General features: G+C 36.9%; 1 protein-coding gene across 4 annotated transcripts in view; it reads left to right on the top strand.

Annotated features, from left to right (window-relative positions):
- LOC126827140 (voltage-gated potassium channel subunit beta-2) overlaps positions 1–24,753 on the top strand; it is a 98,917-nt gene that overhangs the window by 66,047 nt on the left and 8,117 nt on the right. Inside the window, exons 5-15 of one of the 4 annotated variants that reach the window (XR_008788750.1) lie at positions 356–435; positions 2,405–2,449; positions 3,498–3,542; positions 4,504–4,547; positions 8,337–8,423; positions 10,991–11,076; positions 12,924–13,050; positions 14,624–14,718; positions 15,540–15,660; positions 16,674–16,762; positions 18,678–18,784. Coding sequence is in view for 2 of the 4 variants with exons in the window: in XM_056102268.1 (XP_055958243.1) it covers positions 356–435; positions 2,405–2,449; positions 3,498–3,542; positions 4,504–4,547; positions 8,337–8,423; positions 10,991–11,076; positions 12,924–13,050; positions 14,624–14,718; positions 15,540–15,660; positions 16,674–16,762 (819 nt within the window). In the remaining 2 variants the exon portion in view is untranslated. The remainder of the gene's footprint in view (positions 1–355; positions 436–2,404; positions 2,450–3,497; positions 3,543–4,503; positions 4,548–8,336; positions 8,424–10,990; positions 11,077–12,923; positions 13,051–14,623; positions 14,719–15,539; positions 15,661–16,673; positions 16,763–18,677; positions 18,785–24,753) is intronic. The other 3 variants (XR_007682578.2, XM_056102268.1, XM_050556372.2) reach the window with 3 other exon arrangements.

Here is a 24,753-nt window from a genome sequence, read left to right as displayed (position 1 = left end):
TTAGGGATATTTTACCCAGACAGCATTTGAGAGAGAGAGAGAGAGAGAGAGAGAGTATGGGGTTCTTTGATGTACCCAAAAGGGGGCAAGGAGTATGCCTGTATGGTCACCTGTTCAACCTCGTGGGTTTTTTCTGGGTCCTACGGTTCCTTCCACTGCTAAAGTTCCCTACGTGCAAATGTATTATGGAAATAAAATTGAATATGTTAGTCCCAAAATGACCTAGTTTGTGTGAAGTGGACCTTAAACTCTCTCTCTCTCTCTCTCTCTCTTAGATTAGAACTTGTGCATGTTAAATATGTTGTACAGGGTGGAGCCTTCTAACATTATTTTAAGATTCAATTAAATGTTTCAGGTTGCAGAAGAATTGTTGACAGTGGCGTATGAAAGCGGAATCAATTTCTTTGATACGGCGGAGGTTTATGCAGCTGGCAAGTAAGTATAAACAAACATAAATAAAATACAATCATACTCGCGTTTTATATCATTATTTACATAAGATACCGATGTATCATTATTTACACAGATGACGTCAGTGATGCCATCAAGGTTTAAAGGGCTTATGACTCTTTTCTTTGGAACTTTGAAATATATGAAAATTGATCTATTAATGTAATATGGATGTATATAAAATGATTTATTTTCAATTTTTAACAAATTGATTGTAATTTCTATTCAATTACGTTCAGTGGAATATGTGAACAGTCCAAATTGATCTGAAGTCATTTATACCTGCTTAGTCGTTTCTACATGTTTTTTTATTATTATTCTGTCATTTGTGAATCGGCCATTAGTAATTCTTTCCACATTGTCTGGTAGGTTATGTTTTTCTTTGTTCATTACAAAATGCGTCTGATTTCACATACTGATTTTAAAATGTGCATTGTGTCTTAAACATGCATTATGCAAGAGCTAAATCTGCCTATCGCAGGTCTTTCTTTCGGCCTGAAATCTTATCTAAATTATTAATTAGACATTAATTAACTTATCCAGACCATAATCAACTCTCGATGTCAAGGCTAGCCTTCGATATCGATTGGATTAGAATCCTATATGCTGCTAAAGCTCCTTGATAATTAAATCAAAACAATGGATAATCGAGACTATGCATTTTAACGTACTAACTTTAGTAATGATGAACAAGGCTATGCGCAAATTTCCAAAGCTGATATCTCGGTTCATAGTGGATCAATTTGACTGAAATTTTCAACAAATTACCTTTACATTATCTAGTTTTTAACTATTATAGCGAGAACTGTCAGCTCTTTATCTTATCTCCCATAATGTATCTTTAAATATTGGATATTAAAATCAAATATTTTCACAGCAAGGTGCGTTGGATCATAAGGTTGTCTTTGAGTCAAGCAGCATGGTTGTGATCCCTGCTTGTACGTGACAAAGGAGTAAGGTCAATCTGTCCAACCTCATGGGTTTTCCCCAGGATTTTCGGATTACTCCAACAGCTAAAGACCCCTACACACAAGCGAATTATTGATATAAAATTGAACCATGTGTTAGTTTGTGTTGAGCAGACGTTAAACCCCATTTCTCTCCCTCTCTCCCTTTTAAATAAAAATTGTGTTATTTTGTTTTTTCAATCTCTATATATTTATATTTATATAAAAATGCATCCATCAGCTTTGTACATCTCATGAATTTGTATTATTTAAACAGATGATGTCAGTGATATCAAATTTTAAAAATTGTTCTGTTTTTTTGTTTTTGATTATGAATTATATTCATGTCTTAGTAATGTATCGATTACACATAATTTTTATAAATTTTTTTTTTATTATTTTTGATTCGTTTCCGGATAGAGACGTCGTCCATCATTCTGAGGACCCATGTATACATTGTCGTGCACGTAAAAGATCCCTTGGCAGTTGGAATTCGATATATCAGTAGGCTGTAGTGCCGGTGTCTCGGCAAAATGTTCCCTCATAGCACACTGTATGGCATATGCCCGTCTTCATTAGCCCAGTATGAGCAGAACTGTAGGATGTTAAACCCCATTTCATTTTACTTCAGCATGCGTTTTCGGAGAACGGCCCTTATTCACATTTGATTTTAGAATAAGTTATATAAAAATTGGGGGGGGGGGGGTTGGCCGAATGGTTAGCACGTGCGCGCTGTATCATAAGGCCTGTCATTGAGTCAACTGGCTTGGTTTCGAATTCCTAGTTGTACGTGACAAGGAGTAGGGTCGCCAGTCCAACCTTGTGGGTTTTCTCCGGGTCCTCTGGTTTCCTCCCACTGCTAAAGACCCCTACGCGCAAGTGAATTATTGAAATAAAATTAAACTATATATTAGTCCCAAAATGACCTAGTTTGTGTTGAGTGGGTGTTAAACCCCATTTCTCTCTCTATATAAAAATTAAAGTAGATATTTCTCTGTTTTATTAAGAGCTGAAGTTACCCTGGGAAAAATCCTAAAAAAGAAAACTTGGAGGTAGGTTCATTTATTTTTTACATAAATCCTTAACAACACCGTGTTTCAGAAAATAAAATCGACCAAAAAACAATTTTATGGTGTGTCCTTTATTTGCCGAAAGCTGATTGGAATACAAGTCAGAAATTAGAAATCACCGTCCAGTCCTGTAAATTGCTTCAAAAATTGGAACCATGAAATTTTACACAAAAAAACGAACAAATATGTTGAATCTCTTTTTTTCATCAATTAAATTCTTTTCTGGTATGCCGTTGAGTTTTGTTATGTGTCTGATAGGTTTACATTCATTTGAAAATTACTTCACAGCCATATTTCACTAGCCAGGAGGTCCGGTTCCATCCTGGCATTCCCCGATAATGTTCCTCAAGATTTTTTCAGAATGGTTTTCCCATGTCAACAGGGGGCCTGACAAGCAGCCTGGTAGTCATTTTGATGGTGGGTCTCCTGTCTAACCTCATGGGTTTTCTCTGGGATTCCCTGTTTGTACATGACAAGGAGTAGGGTTGACTGTCCAACCTTATGGGTTTTTTCCAGGTCCTCCGGTTTCCTCCCACTGCTAAAGACCCCTACGTGCAAGCAAGTTATTGAAATAAAATTGAACCATATGTTAGTCCCAAAATGACCTAGTTTGTGTTGAGTGGAGTTAAACCCCATCTCTCTCTGTCTCTCTCTCACTCTCTGTCTCTCTCTCCCCATTTTGATGGGACCCTTTAGTAAGAGCAAAATTTCGTAGGCTTGTCTTCAGTGACCCAGTTGGCGCAGAAGAATATGGGGTTAAATCCTATTTAATTTCACAAATGTACATTTATTTATTTATTTATTTATACCTTTTTGTTAAAAAGTCCAATATTCCTAATTTTTTAAACAGTTGAAAAGGTCAGACAAGAAATCAATTGTCGCCATTGTATCCCAATCATCTAGTCGTTCTATTTCTGACTTATGTCTTCTGGTGCGTTTAGGCAGATCAATTTCATCTTGACCTACAGATTTAAATCTGTAGTTTCACTATGTTCTAATTATTTCATCATTTTTTTTTTCTTTCTTTTAGACGCTCGAGTTATATTATATCCTCAAAGCTGTATTGGGGTGGCAAGTAAGTCCAATTATTGTTATGTCAAATTTTCACGGAAATCGCTTCCATTATTCGTTGAGATCAAAATATTTTGTCAGAGAAGTATTATCTAAATTTGAGCTAGTGAGTCTAATGGGTTCCCCTTTTCATTGGCAAGGACCAGTTTCTAGTTATTTAGATGGGATGAAAAACCAAGGTCCAGTGTACTTGTTGGCGTGCACGTAAAAGAACCCTTAACAGTCGGAATATGAAATACGATTATGCTGTACCATCACTGTCTGGGCAAAATTTTCCTCATAGTTCACTGTATGGTGTAAGCTCGTCTTCACTTCCACGAGTTTATAGGGATTTTCCAGCATGGTTTCGCCTTGAGGCCTGACAAGGACAGCTGTCTAGTCATTCGGATGGGACCAAAAACTGAGGTCACGTGTACACATAAAATATCCCGTGACAGTTGGAATTCGATATAAGAGTACGCCATAGGGTCGCTGTCCGGACAAAATTTCGCTCACAGCACACTGTATGACATGTGCCCGTCTTCATAAGCCCAGTTTGGAGCAGAACAGTAGGACGTTAAACCCCATTTCATTTCATTTCATTTCACTACCTCTGTCGTTGCATACAATTAGTATGTTAAACCCCTTTTCATTTCATTCATTTTATTTCTAATTATTTTGTCAAGTTTTCAAGAACATCTCATACCACATATCATATTCTCACATTAAATGGAGCTGTTATAAAGAGTAGGGTTAGGATTGGGTTACCGAGTAATCTCGCATATGTTTGTCGATTTGTGAGTTTTCTTAAGGTACTTTGGTTCCTACCCATTTCTAAAGATCCTCTTCCTCGTGCGCAAGTAAATTATTGGAAAAAATATAGCCTAATCTCTTTCTATCTTTTTGGTATGAATCTGCACCTCCTGACTCCACAAACTTTTGATTTCAGGAGATATTTCTGATTTCACCCAATTCTTACTTTTCAGGGCTGAGACAGAAAAGGGGCTATCGAGAAAACACATAGTAGAAGGTAGGATAATATAGGGCTGTTACTTCAAAAATTTTCAAGACGGTCAAGTTTTCACATATTTTGTTTACTTCCTAACAAGATATTTTTTCCAAAGAATATGCAAAGTTTAGAATCATTCTAATTTTTAGCATTCCCTTTTTTCAATTTATTTATTTAAGTAACTCTTGCAATCAGCTATCTACATTCTAAGTAATTCTTGTATTTAGTTATCAACATTGTAAGTAACTCATGCATATAGTTATCTACATTAAAAGTAACTCATGCATTTAGTTATCTACATTATAAGTAACTCATTCATTTAGTTATCTACACATAAAAGTAACTCATTCATTTAGTTATCTACATTGTAAGTAACTCATGCATATAGTTATCTATATTATAAGTAACTCATTCATTTAGTTATCTACATTGTAAGTAACTCATGCATATAGTTATCTATATTATAAGTAACCCATGCATATAGTTATCTATATTATTAGTAACTCATGCAATTAGTTATCTACATTATAAGTAACTCATGCATATAGTTATCTACATTAAAAGTAACTCATTCATTTAGTTATCTACATTACAAGTAACTCATGCATTTAGTTATCTACATTAAAAGTAACTCATTCATATAGTTATCTATATTATCAGTAACTCATACATTTAGTTATCTACATTAAAAGTAACTCATTCATATAGTTATCTATATTATCAGTAACTCATACATTTAGTTATCTACATTATAAGTAACTCATACATTTAGTTATCTACATTATAAGTAACTCATACATATAGTTATCTACATTATAAGTATCTCGTTCATTTATAATTAGATATCTACATTATAAGCAGTGATGGGATTTTGCCCGTATATTCCGGACTTGTCCGAATCTTTTTTCCAAACGCCCAAAATTGTCCGACCGGGAATATGCCCAATCGGACATCAAGACATGGTGAATAATATTAAAAATTCCGAAATTAATATAGTTTACTGAGTGTATAACTACCACTCAACGCTGGGTTTATTAGGTATTTAAGTGATAAACGTATTTATCGTGTTATACCGTCTATAGTATAAACCTACCTTGATTTAACTACTTAATCTGCCTTGATTGACTGACTTAATCCTTTGTCGGACAATTCATCAATCTAATCTTAAACAGAAGTCATTGCTTTCCTTTTGTCGGACTATTCATCAATTCAATAAGAATGATTATAATTTTAATCCACCTCATTTGTCGGGCATCTTAATCGCATTGATGTGAGCCGACATCATCTATAATAAACTAATCATAGATGTCACATATCGTAAGAGTAAATAACACCCTAAATCAATGGACAGTCATTTTGTCTACGATATCTTTTACGTCTTTTAAGAATCTATATAGAAATTCTCATCCACGGTGGCACTTTCCCTTGATCTCGAGCGCGGCACGAATATTGCTTAACATATTATTAGGCAGTGCTTACTATGAAGCCATGTGATGAGTCACGTAGGCTATTAGTCTCTATTATCCAGAAAAATATTCTACGAATATGTTGAAAACTAGGAGTTTCTGGGTGACCGAGACTAGTACGCACCCAGCAAAATAACAAAAAGGGGAGGGGCTACCAATAGCTATATGAGCAGAAATTCTAACGTATTTGTAGGCGTCAATCATTCTGCAGTGTTGCCTGTCACTCTGTCATGACTATGAAAGAGTGTTATTCGCTGAAGTTAGCTATGCCTGTTTACAAGTGATTTAACTATTTCGGAAGTTCTGCATTCATTTGCTGCCGTATAAACGAAGACACGTAATTCTAAAGGAATATTATGGTTGTGAATTTGATGCCGAAGCAGGATCGGCAAGCTTTCATTCAACATATCACGAAAATGCTTAATTTTGTAGGACATTTACTGACATAAATTTGAATGCCGTATGGGAATTAAGTGTGAAAAATAGCGAGGTCACCAATTTTTATTACGTACGGGATTTGAATATTTTGTTGACATGTGGTTTTTAATTGTGGTATGAATTGAATACTGTACGGGAATTAAATATGAAAAATAGCGAGGTTCACCTATTTTTATTATGTACGGGATTTGAATATTTTGACATGTGACTTTTAATTGTGGTACGAATTCGTCTGCTTAAATAACGATAAGAGTTATGCCCCTTTATTTTCGGCAAAATGTCCGACAAGTAAATTTTGAAATCCCCTCACTGATTATAAGTAACTCATGCAATTAGTTTTCTACATTATAAGTAATTCTTATGCACTTTTTACTCTGTTGTTGTTTTTTTTTTTTGAATACACAGGAAACAATTCTATGGAACACAATAACTCAATCTGTTTATATCTTAGTGACATTTTGACCAACAAAGACTAGAGAAGCCTAGTTGAAATATGGTAATTGTATTCCATATAATGGTGGTCCTGTGTAGGTATTACCAGTTGTAATATCATTCAGATTGTTTTATTTATTGAGATAATCATCCATTACTCTTCTACTTAGTCATTCAAAATCATCCATAATCACTTCCTTTTTGTTTTCCAATGTTAGATAATAACCCTCATTTGTGCTTCCGTTCTTAGAAAATCAGAATTCAGAGAGCTTTTGTTGTACACTGCAAATCTTGCATTAACCAAATATCTATTTTAAAAAAAAGGCCATTCTTATAAGTTTTCAGGATACCAAATTTTTCTTAACTACCTTTTAGTACTATGTTATAGTTTTCTTTTTAGTTTTTGTTAATTGTATGCTGCAAATCTTGCATTTGAGAAATATTTTTAAAAATCAATTCTTCTTTGGGTTGATAACACATAGTTTTTCTTTACTACCTTTAACTATGTCCATGGAATATGTTTCTGGTTAGGGTTTGTAGTACACTCCAAATATTCCATTAAACAACTATTTTAAGAGACATTAAGATTTGGTCATATATTGTCGTTGCCCTGTCAGTCTGGGGTCCACAATTGCATATATAATTAATATATAATTGACTTTAAATTTATACACGATGTTTAAGATTAAGAAGCCTATTGATTTTCAACAATTTCCGATACCCGGGTTACAGTGTCTAGAAGCGAATATCTGATTGACGTTAAATTTATACACAGTGTTTACGGTCATGAGCTGAAGAAGCCTATTGATTTTCAATGATTTCTGATAATTACTGCCAGAGTTATGGCCCTTGATCCCTATTAAATATCTTATGGAGGTTCTAGACACTATAGAGTTAATATCCAATTGACTTGAAATTGATACACAGTGTTTAAGGTCAGGAGACGAAAAAGCTTGTTGAATTTCAACGATTTCTGATAATTACTGCCTGATTTCCGATAATTACTGCCATAGTTATGGCCCTTGATCACTGTAAAAAAATCTTGTGGACACTAAAGTTCACATCCAATTGACTTTATATTTAATACAGTGTTGAAGGTCATGAGACGAAGAAACCTATATTGATCAATTTTCAACTATTTCCAATGATTATGGCAATTGATATTAAATGTTTTGTATGCTAAATGTTAGAATAGGGCAGAACTAGAAACCAAATGGGTTGTTACTTGTAGTGTGTTGTAAATGTTTTCATTTCTAACAAAAGAAAAAAAAATGCGACAACACTTGTTGACTCCCCGGACGACTTAGCTGCAGTGGGCGTATGTTTCGGTGTCTGGCAACCTATCTTTATTGACTGTATATAAAGTGTTCTTAAAATGATTTTACATACCCTAACTCACTTTAACAAATGGTATAATGTTTCTTGCCAGGGTAACATTGTTAAGAGTTCAGACATTATCTTTTTTATTTGCTAGGTATACGAGGCTCGTTAGAAAGACTACAGTTGGAATATGTTGATGTTGTTTTTGCAAATAAAACTGATTCGCACACACCAATGGAGGGTAGGTGACCTGATCTCTTGAATTTCGGATGAATGATGAATATTGATTCGTGAGTCGTCTGGACTAGCCTAGTTTATATCTGAGACGAATTAGAAATGTTTGGTATTGATTCGTGATCAGTATCTCTACATGGTAATCATCTTGATAACTTTAAAATCTCTGAGGTCGCGGATGGTTTATTTTGTGTCTCTTCAGTACAGATTGGACTTTGATGGCTTTTTTCCTGATTTTCTTTACCAACCGCATAAATGAAGATTGGCACATACGCCAAATATTGCATTTTAAGTCAAATTTTGCCTAGACAGTGGCAACTGAGCTAATAAAGACCAGCATAATCTAAGTAATGTACTGTAAGGGGAATTTTGGCCGGACTGGGGCGGTTGTCTGCACCCACTGGGAAGACTGGCATATGCTAAGTAGTGTACTGTAAGGGGAATTATGCCCAGACAGTGTCGGATGTCTACACCAACTGGGCTAATGTAGACTGCCATACTATGAGGGAATGTTTGCCCAAGCAGTGGTGGTACGACTATTTTTTTGCATTTCCCAATATGGATCCTCCATAAATCAATTCACTTGACCAACAAGGATGCTTAAAATAGAATATTACGGCTTAGGGTAGTTCCTTTCGATTAAAATAGTTTGAGAGGGACTTTTGATAGATTAGTCTCAATATGTTATTCGGGGGTTGTATGGCGGAGTGGTTAGCATGTGCTCGCTGTATCATAAGGCCTGTCATTGAGTCAACTGGCGTAGTTTCGAATCCCTGGTAGCCCCTCCCACTGCTAATGACCCCGATGCGCAATCGAAGTATTTAAAATAAAATTAAACCATATGTTAGTCCCAAAATGACCTAGTTTGTGTCGAGTGGACGTTAAACTCCATTTCTCTCTCCCTCTCAATATGTTTTTAGTCCAAATATATCAAATCACACAGTTTGTATGCAGGAGGGTATCTTTAAGAAAATTTAATATAAAAAGCAGGTGTCAAACTGTCAGATGAAATTATATTTATATCACTCGGATGTCATAATTCACAGCTTTATCATGAAGATTCCTAAAATATCTTATATACCAATATATGTCGGTGTCTGGAAATAGATTGGGCAAGATATATGTCTTCCGCTTTAAAATTATCAAATATATTCAAGGCCAAACTAATCTGAACATTCTATTAAAATTCTGCTTCCCATGTCTTTGAAGGTGGGAATATAAAAAAAAATAAAATAATACTTGGTTACTCTAATCAAAGTGCCAAATTTTTAAGTTTTGAAATTTGAACAAAACATTATTCATTAGACTTGAGGAAATGAAATGAAATGAAATGGAGTTTAAAGTCCTACTGTTCTGCTCCTATACTGGTGTAATTAAGATGGGCATACGCCATACAGTGTGCTATGAGGGAAATTTTGCCCAGGCAGCGGCACTATCGCCTTCTCTAATATCGAATTCCAACTGCCAAGTGATCTTTTATGTGCATTCCAATGCATACACGGGACCTCGGTTTTTCGTGTCATCCGAAGGACTATACAGCTGTCCTTGTCAGGCCCTCCGTCCTGCATCACTGACAAGGGGGAACCACGCCTGAAAATCTGGATGAACTTTCTCGGCCAATGCAGGGATTGAACACCCAACCTCCAGTCTAGCGAGCCAGTGTCTTACCCACTTAGCCATGTGATCCCCCGCTAGACTTGAGAAGTAAATTGCTTTAGATCAGGGGGGTTGGATGGCTGAATGGTTAGCGTGCGCGCTGTATCATAAAGTCTGTCATTGAGTCGATTGGCGTGGTTTCGAATCCTCGTTTGTACGTAACAAGGAGTAGAGTCGCCTGTCCAACCTCGTGGGTTTTCTGCAGGTCCTCCGGTTTCCTCCCACTGCTAAAGACCCCTATGCGCAAGCGATTTATTGAAATAAAATTAAACCATATGTTAGTCCCGAAATGACCTAGTTTGTGTCGAGTGGACTTTAAACCCCATTTCTCTCTCTCTCTCGCTTTAGATTATAAGGTCTGTCATTGAATCAAGTGGCATGGTTTCGATTCCACTCTTGTACATAATGAAGACTAGGATCTCCTGTCCAACCTCGCAAGTTTTCTTCGGGCCTCCGGTTTCCTCCCATTGCTAAAAAACGTACTTGCAAGAGAACTATTGAAATAAAATTGAACCATATGTTAGTCCAAAAATGACACAACTGGAGTTGAATGGACCATAAAACCCCATCACTGAGTCATCTGCCGTGGTTTCGATTCCCCGGTTGTACGTGACAAGGAGTAGGGGTCGCCTGTCAAACCTTGTGGGTTTTCTCTGATTCCTCTAGTTTCCTCCTACTGCTAAAGACCCCTATGCGCATACGAATTATTGAAATGAAAAAAATGAACCATATGTTAGTCTCAACATGACCTAGTTTGTTCCGAGTGGAGTTAAACTCTCTACCTCGCTCTCTCTTTCTCTTATTATTATGTTATTGTAAGTGTTGAGTCTTGTGGATTCTGATAAAAATACAGAGCTAATATCATCTTAAATTGTAATTTAATGATAATCCTCCTATCTTTTTATTTTATTTAAACAGAGATAGTCCGTGCCTTTACTCATATTATCAATCAGGGATGGGCGCTTTACTGGGGAACCTCACGCTGGAGTCCAATGGAAATCATGGTAAGTTTTATTTTTTTAAAACAAAAATCATGGTGAGTTTCTGTTTGTTTTCACCACAAATATTTAAACATACATTATACAAGAGCTAAATCTGCCTATTGCAGGTCTTTTTTTAGGCCTGAAATATTATCTAAATTATTAATTAGACATTAATTAACTTATCCAGGCCATAATCAACTCTCGATGCTATCGCTAGCTTGCGATGTTTATTAGATTAGGTTCCGATTTCCTGTTCGACTTCCATTCATAATTTAATCATGAAATGGATAATCAAGACTATGTTTTCTATCGTACCAACATTAGTAATGATGATTGAGGCTAGGCCGAAAATTCAATCACTAAAATCTTGGTTTTGAGTGGATCAATTTGACTGATATTTTCAGCAAATCCCCTTTACATTATCTAGTTTTTAACTATTATAGTGAGAACTGCCAGCTCTTTATCTAATCTCCCATAATGTATCTTTGATAGGGTGACCCATGTACTCACAGAAATACAGTCCACCGCTGATAGTTCGAGACTACCACTGAAGCGTGCACATTCGCAGTGCCGAGACCAACTTTCTGACAGTATGATACTATAAATAGCCATGGCACGTGCAATTCTCTACAAATCTATCAACTATTACAGCCGTAAAAAATTTATTGTTGACGATTTTGAATAGCAGTAAAATTAAGCTTCTTGGTTATTACAGCAGATTTAGAAATTACGTTTGTTTCATTTTTTAGATCGCTTTATCATTAACTGTACCGTTAAGAGCGGCATCTTTTGGTTTAGTACAAATAATATCTCTGAATCACTCGGGTTAGACAGGAACATGATACTAGCAATAGTTTCATTTTACTTTTACAAGCTTCTTAAAAACGATTGTTGAGCTACCTAACGTGCTTATTTCTAAATTCAATTTCTTGTTCTAGCTTTCAGTCTATTATTTATACATGATTAATGGTCATAGCTTATTAAGTACAACATGATCGTTTATTTAGTGACTATAATTGTGTGAAACTGATTTGAGGCTTGGCATATATATAAATATTGTGGCGTAATTGTCGAGATATATGGAGATATTTATTTATGGTGGGCCACCCTATCTTTGAAATAGACAACAAATCATGTTCTACACACGAAGATGGTTGACAATCTTTATAGAATAAGGGAAGTGTGATAAGGTGCTCGAGGCAGAGTAATCCAAATAGACAATGATGCATGTTTACACAAAAAAAAGTGGAATCAAAACGGGAAGTGTTATAAGCTGGTTTAGACAGAGTGATTGTACTCTGTATGTTCGAATTAGACATGCATGCACTTTAGATCATAAGATCTGGTTTCGATCTTTTACTTTTAAAGATATATTATGGGAGATTAGATAAAGAGTTGAATGTTCTCGCTATAATAGTTAAAAAATATATAACGTAAATAGAATATGTTGAAAATTGATCCACTCTGAACCGAGATATGAGTTTTTGAATTTTAAGCCTAGCGTCGATCATCATTACTAAAGTTGGTACGATAAAAAACATAGTCTTGATTATCCATTTTTGGATTTAATCATCAATGAGCATTGGGCAGCAGATCGGATTCAAATCCAGTGAAAATCCGACACATAAGATGACATGGAGAATTGATTATGGTATGGATAAGTTAATTAATGTCTAATTAATAGTTTATATAACTTTAGCTCTTGCATAATGTATGTTTAAGTGACAAGCAAATTGTTTAAAATAAAATTTAAACTATATTTCAGTTCTGAAATGACCTAGTTTGTGTCCAGTGGACATTAAACCCACCTCTCTCTCTCTCTCTCTCTCTCTCTCTCTCTCTCTCAATGTCATTGTTTTTTTCTACAGGAAGCATATTCTGTTGCTCGCCAGTTTAATTTAATTCCACCTATAGCAGAACAAGCTGAATACCATTTATTCCAACGAGATAAAGTTGAATTACAGATGCCAGAATTATTCCAGAAAATAGGTAAATGTACGGACAATCTTTCACATTTTATTCAGTCATTACATTGTTAAATGGCATTGGGTATTGTTTTCATTTTTCGAAAAATATCAAACCTTGCACATAATAGTTCATGCTAAAGTGTACTCAAATTGAATTTTTAAAATTAAATTAAGAAAAATCAGAACCTGACTTGGAAAGAAGAGAGGTCGACCAAACAATTTTGTTAAGATATCAGCAGGTACTGACTTTTGACAGTATCCCATTTACATCATCTGCAGAGTATATCAAATGTTAACAATTTTCAATTCATCATAGCTTTGTAAGTACCAGTACCAGAGGCCGCGCAGCGATTTCCGAAGTGGGGGGGGCCTGACAATAATAATTGAGGGACAAAGCGACGTGAGGGCGTATTGCTGGAGGCGCCGCAGGCGGTGGAAGCTTCCGGCGTGGGGTTTGGATGTGATTTTTTGCATTTTTAAGTAACCCAAAACCCTCCTGCTATCACGAAAGAAAAGCTGACCATGACTCACCACTCATGTTATCCATGACGAGAACAATGCCAGTTATAATTATTATAAATGTAGAATGGGATGAAATTACCCATTTTTTTTTTATTTCTTTTTTTTTTTTTAAAAAAAGGTGGGGGAGCTGAAGCCCCCGAAGCCCCCCCTGTTCAGCGGCCCCTGAGTACGGGACTGATTTGAACCATTTAAGGACTGATTTTCTTAGAGATTCAACTTTCACAGTGTTGTAGTTTACAAGAGCTTCCTCAATCCATAATATGATCATCATAGACTTGAATTATATGACTGCTCATGGTTAATGGGCCAATACCAGGACCACAGTGAGATTTTTATGTGCCGGAGCAAGACATAGTTTGGCCCCACCCACACCTATGCCAGAGCAAGATATATTTTAAGCCCCTTCCCTACCTGTGCCAGAGCAAGATATAGTTTGGCCCCGCCGACACCTATGCCAGAGCAAAACATATTTTGGGGCCCTCCTATATACACCGGTGCCAGATCAAGAAATATTTGTGGCCCCTCCCACACCTATGCTGGAGCAAGACATAGGTTGGCCCTGTCCACACCTATGTCAGAGCAAGATATAATTTAAGCCAAGCCCACACCTATGCCAGGGCAGGACATATTTAGAACCCCTCCCACACCTGTACAAGGACATTAAGACCATAAATTACACTACAGTACATTTATGTTCAAAAGTCTTTATTTCTTAAGGCTGAGTCACACTAATGGATTTATCCTGAGATTTTATATCCGTAAGCTAAATCCTTTCATGTGAACGGGGAAAATTTGTCCTATAGGTTACAGGTTTTCTGACCTACGGATACATCCTTAGGTCTTATTCTCGTAGGATTTGTCCAGTGAATTGACCAATTGACCACAAAAACCTAGAGGATTTATGTTTGAAGATTTTCGCTAGGATTTGACTTAAAGGATAAACCCACTAGTGTGACTCAGCCTTTAGGGCATCAAGGATCAGAACAAGAGCCCTGCGGCAGGAATAACGGCTATGCCAACATAAAAAAGTTAAATAGATGGTTATTTTTGTATTTCAAGTATATTTTTTATATTTGAAGGTATAGGTACAATTACCTGGTCACCTTTAGCTTGTGGTATATTATCAGGTAAATATGAAGATGGAGTTCCAATATATTCCAGGGCAGCTTTAAAGGTGAGTAGCTTTTAATGAGTTAAAGTGGGGGATCACGATGGGTAAGACGCTGGCTCGCTAACCTGGAGGCAGGGTTTTCGACCCCTGCATTGGTATAGAAAGTTCATACAGGTTTGTTTTTCCGGCGTGGTTCCCCCTTGTCAGTGATGCAGGACGGAGGGCCCGACAAGGACAGCTGTCTAGTCGTTAGGATGGGACGAAACAACGAGGTCCCATGTACACATTGGCGTGCACATTAAAGATCCCTTGGCAGTTGGAATTCGATATAAGAGTAGGCCGTAGTGCCGCTCTCCGGGCAAAATTTCCCTCATAGCACACTAGGGAATTTTTATCTGATTTTGATGAAACTTAAAATATATGTTTATATCCCATAGATTTCGACTCCTTTTGATATCCATGCATTATGTCCCCTGATTGTACGAAAAATTGCTTGCTTTTGTTTTAGCTTGTTTTCTGCCCATCTCTTGCAAAATGTGCAAAATGTGGGTGTAATATGCATGTTTAGTTGATATCGAACAGGTGAACGTTAATATAATGATAACAAGTGTGCATCAGTTTATTTACCCACTTACTGAGTTATAGAATTCGCAGGTAAACTGCACATGTTTATACTCAAACACCCCAACGGTTCAGCTAAAAAAGGTGCATTCAATTGCTTTCATATCTGTCTGCACTTCTATTATATAGTTTGATGCCAGGTGTCACACTGTGTAATTGGTCTTTGATGTTTATATTCAGAAGAATGGTTCCCTGATATGAGACTTTTATATGCAGGAGTGGGAAATTATATCCTTAAAAACTGATTACGTTATTTGTTACAGGGATATGGCTGGCTAAAAGATAAGATTTTATGTGAAGATGGCCGACGACAACAAACGAAACTGCGTGAAGTAGCTGTGATAGCAGATAAATTAGGATGTTCTATAGCACAATTAGCGATAGGTATGTTGATGAAATTAAATAATTTTATCTGTACACTATAAACATGCACCACCCATGGTGAATCTATGTAGACGTTTCTAATAGTGGCAAATTGTTAAATAACTTGAAAGACTTATTGACTTTATATGTCTGCCCAGTCTCCATGTTAAATTGATGCTGTTCTGCCGAGTCTTCCATGTTCAAATGATGCTGTTCTGTCCACCCTCTATTGACGCTGTTCTGCCCAGTTTCCCACCCTCTATGGATACTGTTCTGCCCAGTCTTCCACATTGAATTGTTGCTGTTCTGCCCAGTCTTTTATCCTCTATTGATGCTGTTCTGCCCAGTTTCCCACTCTCTATTGATACTGTTCTGCCCGGTCTCCCAACTTCTGTTGATGATTTTGTCCAGTTTTCTTCCCAATCCACCGCTCCTGATACAGTAAGTCCTGCCGCTGTTTGTCCATTCCCCCCCACATTCCTCCGCCCCCCCCCCCAGTCCCCAATCATCCCTAACGCTGCTGTTTTGTATCCACTCCTTCCTTCTGCTTCCGATATTCTACAAAGTTTCTTTTTCTACTGCTGTTCTTTCCCAAATCTTCATTAGGATTTTCCGACATGGTTTCCCCTTGACATTGGCGCATTACGACGGGCCTGACAAGGACAGCTGTTTAGTCGTTTGGATGGGACAAAAAACCAAGGTCCCGTGTACACATTGGTGTGCACATAAAAGAGCCTTTGGCAGTTGGAATTCGATATAAGAGTAGGCCATAGTGCCGGTGCCTGGGAAAAATTTCCCTCATAGCATGCAGTATGCCCGTCTTCATTAGCCCAGTATAGGAGCAGAACAATAGGACGTTAAGCCCCATTTCAATCCCTACAAATCCTTTCTCAAACAGCTCTTGCATAATGTATTTTTAATAGTCCACCTGGCTAAATAATTTAGGCCTAAGAAAGACATTAAATAGAAAGATTTAGCTCTTGCATAATGCCTGTTTAAAGAAGATATTGTATGTTTAACGTTTTATTTCTCAGCCTGGTGTTTACGAAATGAAGCAGTACATTGTGTATTGATTGGGGCTTCCACAGTGGAACAGCTGTATGAAAATATTCAGGCATTACAGGTACCGCACCTTTAAAACTAGCATCTTTTTACAGAATTTTCTGTGTGAAATGTTTATAGCTTGTTATTTTTCTTCATGCCGTGGTTTTGCAAACTAACTTTTCAAAAACTAAAGAAATATTTTATTCTAATGCTAACACATTGCTTTATTTACTAATATAGTACAATTAATTCACAACACTCTTCTTAACTCAAATTCTTAATCATAATAAAAAATTTTTTTCTCTTTTTTTATTAATTCTGTTATACTTATATTTTTCTGAATTTTGAACACATATTAAATGGTTGCGGTTTATAATAAAAGTAATTACTCTATCGCTTAGGCCAAACCAGTTTAATTTTCTGTTTTTCTAGGGCCTGATAAACAAATAGCCAACTGAGACATTGAAACATGTTTTGTTTAAAACTGAAGAATTAAAAATTAGAACCCAAAGCTTTTGAACAGTAATTTCGGTTTTAAATTAGTCGTATTCCCAAGGGGGAGTTGAATGTCCGAATGGTTAGCACGTGCATTTTGTATCATAAGGTCTGTCATTGAGTCAACTGCTGTGGTTTTGATACCTGGTTGTACGTGACAAGGAGTATGATTGCCTGTCCAACCTCGTGGGTTTTCTCTGGATCCGCCAGTTTCCTTCCACTGCTAAAGACCCCTATACGGAAGTGAATTATTGAAATAAAATTAAACCATATGTAAGTCCCGAAATGACCTAGTATGTGTCGAGTGGACGTTAAACTTTATATTAGTCTTTATCCCAAAGGAAAACAAAAGAAAGTTTTTAACAGGTGTTCCGTAAGAACAGAAAATCGAATTGGTTTGACCTAAGTGGGTGAGGTTTATAATATCACCTTATTCACTTTGATTAAATTTGCAAATATCTATATATATATTTGTGACTGTCGTTTGTCTGTCTGTCTGTTCGGGGTTGGCGGCTACACTAGGTCTGAAATTTGGGGTATAGGGGTAGCTCGGACCGGGGAGTAATATAGGCCAGGTGGCGTTAGTCTACCACTTCCGGTTTCGGAGTTATGACCCTTGAGCGAAGCCGATCTGTTCGGGGTTGGCGGCTACACTAGGTCTGCCCCGAGTCTGAAATTTGGGGTATAGGGGTAGCTCGGACCGGGGAGTAACATAGGCCAGGTGGCGTTAGTCTACCACTTCCGGTTTCGGAGTTATGACCCCCGAGTGAAGTCTGTCTGTTCAGGGTTGGCGGCTACATCTGCCCCGAGTCTGAAATTTGGGGTATAGGGGTAGCTCGGACCGGGGAGTAACATAGGCTAGGTGGCGTTAGTCTACCACTTCCGGTTTCGGAGTAATGATCTCCGAGCGAAGCCGGTCTGTTCGGGGTTGGTGGCTACACTAGGTCTGCCCCGAGTCTGAAATTTGGGGTATAGGGGTAGCTCGGACCGGGGAGTAACATAGGCCAGGTGGCGTTAGTCTACCATTTCCGGTTTCTGAGTTATGACCCCCGAGCGAAGTCTGTCTGTTCAGGGTTGGCGGCTACACTAGGTCTGCTCCGAGTCTGAAATTTGGGGTATATGGGTAGCTCGGACCGGGGAGTAACATAGGCCAGGTGGCGTTAGTCTACCACTTCCGGTTTCGGAGTTATGACCCCCTAGTGAAGCCGGTCTGTTCGGGGTTGGCGGCTACACTTTGTCTGCCCCGAGTCTGAAATTTGGGGTATAGGGGTAGCTCGGACCGGGAAGTAACATAGGCCAGGTGGCGTTAGTCTACCACTTCCGGTTTCGGAGTTATGACCCCCAAGCGAAGCCAGGTATCCTGCTAGTTTTATAATAAAAAATACAGGTCTGCAGTAGATTTTTTTTTTTTTGAACACTTAAATTTTTCAGTGATCGCCAGAGTAATGTTTCAAATCATTTGTTTGTGGGTTTAATTTACAATTCTTTTTTGCAAATAGTTTGTTTCAAGACTAACTACCGATATCCAAGATACGTTGGACTCTGTGTTAGACACAAAACCTCCACCTAAAACACCTCAGGGATCCTTTCGACGATCATTGTCATGGTAACTAGTTCATATACATCCAGCCATTACCCTGCCCCCTAATTGTAGCACTTATATAATTATATATTCATATATCTAATTTACATAGTATTATTGTCAACTTATCCTAAACGTTTATTTTCTACGATACTCATTTATTTGTTGTCGAGCTGCATTTAATGTATATTGCTTTAGTTTTTATGAACAATCCCATTTTGTTCCGTTTTTTATTGAACTCAATCTGGTTAAAACACAGATCTTATTTCGTTTTTTTTTTTATAGTTCGAAATTTCGTTTTACTCGTCTTTACTACACTAGGATCTGGAAGAGTTGTTACCATTGACATGTTCTGAATGGTGTGAGGAATTAGCCAATAAAACGGTCTGTTACGGCGAGCTTTAGGCATGTTTTGCACGGAACTGTGGGTAAACTATTAGTAACATCAATGCTGATTGGTTAATCAAATGTCTGACGTCATAGATCAAAAGCTGCTTGTATGACCTCTGATGCGACCTATCGCTAAAACCGGTCAGATCTCCATGTAGTGTAGACCATCGAAAATATAAAAAAACGAAACGAAATATAGATCTGTGTTTTAATCAGATTGTATTAAACTAGGCTTTAAGTGTTTCGTAACCCTGTTCAGTCGCAACTTTATTTAATTTGTAGGTTTTCATCAATTGCACTATATTACAAACTGTGACATCAAATTGAGAATAAAACATACTGAAGCATGAAAAGCGGGGTGAAATATATTTATATATTGTATGTGAATATTGTGGACTTTCACTTAAAGTTCAGAAATTCTCTGGGAATATTAATTTCAATTATAAATGTCTGTTTCGTATTTTCATAGAGAAGTAAATATTGATTTTTTTTATATGCCCACGTCATGGGATATTGTCAGCCATATCCATTATTTGACTTCTGTTGACAATTTGTGGTTTCCGCTTGTCAGTGGTGCAGGACGGCGGGCATGACAAGGAAAACTGTCTACTCATTCAGATGAGGTCCCGTGTACATATTGCATGTAAAAGATCCCTTGGCAGTTGGAATTCAACATAAGAGTAGGCTGCAGCGTTGCTCTGTGAGCGAAATTTCCCTCATAGCACACTGTATGGCCGTCTTCATTAGCCCAGTTGGTGCAGAAAAGTAGGATATTAGAACCCATTTCATTTCTTTTGATGTTGGTTTACAATTTGGAGCCACAGTAACCTGGAGGAATTTGGTTTGTTCCTAGAACAGCATGGTTTCCCTTTGTCAGTGGTATAGAATAGACTGTCGAGTAAAGAACTATATTTACTCATTTTGATGGGATAAAAAAAAAGCAATGTAGGAAATTGAAAAGTAGGTGATAAAAAGTAGGTGGGACTGCTGTTGATAATAAAAGTCACTACTCATCATCTGTATTTTTATGACAATTTCTCATTTTTCACAGCATAAAAGGCCCTTATTGACATGTTTACTTACCCAATTAATGCCCTTGTGTATGATTTAACAAATCTTTCTTATCTCACACCACATCTTGTATATAAAAATGCTTCTCAATATGATCTGCCATTGACCAGTAGGATCGCTGTCCATCCTTGTGGGTTTTCTCTGAATCGTCCAGTTTCGTCCCACTGCTAAACACATTATTGAAATGACAGAGTTTGTATCAAGTGGATGTTGAAACCCATTCTGCTTGATCCAGCGCCATCAGGCACAAGCTGTTCAGTGTGCTATGAGGGAAATTTTTCCTGGACAGCGGTGCTTCAACCTACTTTTATTTCGAATTCCAACTGTCAAGGGTTCTTTTACGTGCACACCATCAGAAACAAGTGACCTCAGTTTTTCATACGACCCGAATGACAATACGTTGTTTCTTGCCAGGCCCTATGTCCGGAACCAAGCCAGAAAATCAGCCAACACCTGGATTAAACCTGGGATCTGAAATGAAATAAAATGAAATGGGGTTTAACGTCCTACTGTTCTGCTTCTATGCTGGGCTAATAAAGACGGGCATACGCCATACAGTGTGCGATGAGGGAAATTTTGCCCGGGCAGCTGCACTACGGCCTACTCCTATATCGAATTCCAACTGCCAAAGGATCTTACCCACTTAGCCAACGTGACCCCCCAAACCTACAGGTTACTGAACAAGCACCTGATTTAGCCACTGCAGCTCCTTTTTTATGTTAGAAATATAGATCAAGTTATAGAACTTGTTTATTAACAAAATGCTTACACATAACACCTAGGCTTTCGTATTGAATATTCAATTCATGAATAAATAAAATGGAGTTTAATGACAAGCCAGCATCAACCGAACTCAAACCATATTGCACCAAACATATGGTGTATATAACATATTTAATTCAACTGTTTCAGGCATTTTGAAAACGGTTTAACAGAAACAGTTGTATAAAGGTATATAAGATAGATACGCCTTCGTATTCAAATATATACATGTATTTATATATATTTAATCATCATGCCAGCAAAACCCCTGTACCATATGTTCTTGCTATCATCTTATTTTTAGTGAAGTCATTTATTTTTTATATTTTTTAAACTTTTTTTGTTTTGCATTCGTGACATTAATTACTTTTATAAAGTTAATAGAATATATCTATGAATTTGTTCTGTAATAGAAAGGAAATGATGACGTGAATCCCAATTGTGCATTTTTTCTAGTTGTTCATAGCTTATAGGGGGTAAGTGAGAGGGATGCAATGATGCGCTTTGCGCCATGGTTTTGGGTTATTGTGCCCCCTTAACTTTTTGCGCCCCCTCGCAAATGGCAACAAGTCGCACGATTTCAATGCATTTTTTTAAAACATAATCATGATGCTTAACCAGTGTCAGTAGAAGACGACAGACAACTGTTGTAAAGTAAGGTCTGAGATAGCTGGAGACCAATGATAGGAGGACATTTATACTGGGAGCACAGCAATACACAGGGTGGGAGGGCGGCATAGAGGAGACGATGTAATATGACACACATCCCCTGTAACCGGTTTAGGTCAGATCAAAAGATCCGAAACGTTGATGAATAAACCACTTGATCTATGGAGTTCATCTGACTTATATCCCCTTGTCAGTGATGCAGGACGGAGGGCCTGTCAAAGACAACTCTCTAGTTGTTCGGATGGGATGAAAAACCGAGGCCCTGTGTATGCATTGGTGTGCACATAAAATATCCCTTGGCAGTTGGAATTCAATATAAAAGTAGGCCATAGTGCCGCTGCCTGGGCAAACTTTCCCTCATAGCACACTGTATGGCGTATGCCCGTCTTGATTAGCCCAGTATAGGAGCAGAACAGTAGGACGTTAAACCCCATTTCATTTCATGTGGTCAATCGCAGTTTTTGGATGAGATCATATTGAGAAGATTTTGTGCGAGATAAGACAGATTCATTGATATTTGCAATCTGATTAAAATACAGATTTATATTTCTTTTCATTTTTTTATACTTTTGATGGTCTCTACTACATGAAAATCTGACTAGTTGTAGAGGTCATACAAATGGCTTTCGACCTTATGATGTCAGCCATTTGATTGACCAATCAGTGTTAATGTTTCTAGTGGGTTACCCACAGACCATTTCATTGGCTAATCCCTCAAATCACCCAGCACACAGGTCATATAACAACTCTTCCAGATTCTAGTGTAGTAAAAACAAGTAAATCGAAATTTTCAACTATATAAAACGAAAAGTATCTGTGTTTCAATCAGATTGTGGGATAAGAAAGATTCATTGATGTTTGTAAACATGTCTAAAAAACTTATTGGTGCAAAAAAGTAGGACATTATACCCCATTTCATTTCAATGGCAGTTGTTGGCCGAGATCATATTGGTGTGTTTAGAAGCTTTTTTAAACATAAGTTATGGTTTGGGATAAGACAGATCCAGTGATATTGGTCTTAAAGATTTATCAATTTAGTAAATCTGCTAATCACACAAGAGATGAATAATAATAATAATATGGTCATTTATAAAGGGCGTTAATTTCTCATAGTAAGTGCAGGGAGACTTATTGAAGTAAAAATTAACTATACAAGTAACAACATCGGTGAAATGTATAAAAAAAAAAGGTAGTCTAAAACTAAATGCACTAAGTCAATTGAGAAGCGTTTTAGTATTCAATAGAAACAAGGCATATTGAATACAGTTAGGGCACATGTTCCACCCATCACAAAAACAGAGCAAAAAACAATACTGAATACAAAGAAGCAAATGAGAAAAAAAAAGGTGCTGTTGGTTTTTATAATCACTGATTATTTACTGATCAGGGTTTTGAAACAAGAATGTTTTGAGTTGAGATTTAAAATGGCCCACAGTTGTTAATTGTTTCAATGACTGTGGTAATCCATTCCACAGAAAAAGGACCAGCATAAGAAAAGGCACGTTTTCCATGTTGTAAGTTAATGGCTGGAGATTTCAGAAGATGTTTTTTCTGAGAACGGAGATTTCTGCTGGTAGTATAGGGTTCTAAAAGACTTTTTATATAAGATCGAACTTGGCCATTTAAATCTTTGAAGACAAAGAGGAGTAACTTGAACTTAATTCTTTGCTGAATTGGGAACCAATGTAAAGATTGCAATACAGGGGAGATGTGTTGATGGTTTCTAGTTTTAGTGAGGAGTCGAGCTGCTGAATTTTGAGCATGTTGTAGTTTATTAATCTGATAGTCTGGTAAGCAATATAGTAAACCATTGTGGTATTCTAGTTTAGTTGCGATGAATGCGTCAATGAGTTTACCTTTATTTTCATAATTGAGATAGCTTTGGATCTTTCCTATTCAATGTATATGATAGAAGGCAGTGGAACAAATACTTTGTATGTGATCTTTAAACGATAGGTTTGAGTCTAATATAGCACCACTATTTCAAGCCTTATAGGTTCCTGAAATTATTTCTTTGTCAAAATTAACTAGCGTTTGAAGGGAGAGAGAGAGATGGGGATATACCTTGTTTGTCCACTGTTCAGTGGTGTTTATTTCAGATTTATTTACACAATGGTCACAGACTTATTTGTACTAAAAATATAATAGTTCAAGTGAAATTCAAAATGGACATTCAACTGTGTGTATATATAGTCTTCAATTTATTTACCAGAACTTGTAAAATGAAAGTTTAATAATGAATTCATATCTTTTGGTTTTTATATAGTCTTCAGTTTATTTACCAGAACTTATAAATTGTTTAATAATGACATCATCTTTTGTTTTTTATATAGTCTGTTTTATTTTCTTGTTCATTTATTCTGTCGTGTATTTTCTTGCTGAAAAGCAACCATTTTGGGGAAAACTAGAGTTATCCCCCTTCATTCTCCAGAAAATGTGCACTCATTGAAATTTCGTATTATAAGTAAAATGAATCCTCTTATAAAGACAGTTTGAAAAAACTATAAGATTGAAGGCTTCACAATGAATGAATAAAATTCGTTCTTGAATATAAAACGGGGCTGTCGGAACAAGTCTATTATTTGTGTGTGGGGGGGGGGGGGATGTTGGTAAAGGGAAGCCAAAATAGGGACCTGGGGGAATCTTACACTAATGAACACATAATTTCAAATTATCCCCCCCCCATTACTGATAGCCCTGTAAAAGAGAAAGGTAAGGTTTCCTGCTGGTTTAGATAAATATTTCTGTTTCAGCTTTTCTTGTTGTATGCGTTACTCCCTCCTCTACACCTTCCTGTATAGATGCTTATAGTACGATATAGATAGGTAGATATACTATAATCTGATGCATGTCATGACGTAATCATCTCATACAGCATGGTTCCAGTATTTTATAATCAATAATTATTTATATATTGTCAGTGGCGTGCAGAGAGGTTAAAGGGTGATAGCCCCGGGCATCCATTTTGTTACGCCACAATATTTATATATATGCCAAGCCTCAAATCAGTTTCACACAATTATAGTCACTAAATAAACGATCATGTTGTACTTAATAAGCTATGACCATTAATCATGTATAAATAATAGACTGAAAACTGG

The sequence above is a fragment of the Patella vulgata genome, chromosome 7, assembly GCF_932274485.2.
Source record: "Patella vulgata chromosome 7, xgPatVulg1.2, whole genome shotgun sequence".
NCBI lineage: Eukaryota > Metazoa > Mollusca > Gastropoda > Patellidae > Patella > Patella vulgata.
This window is presented reverse-complemented; position numbering and strand designations above follow the sequence as displayed.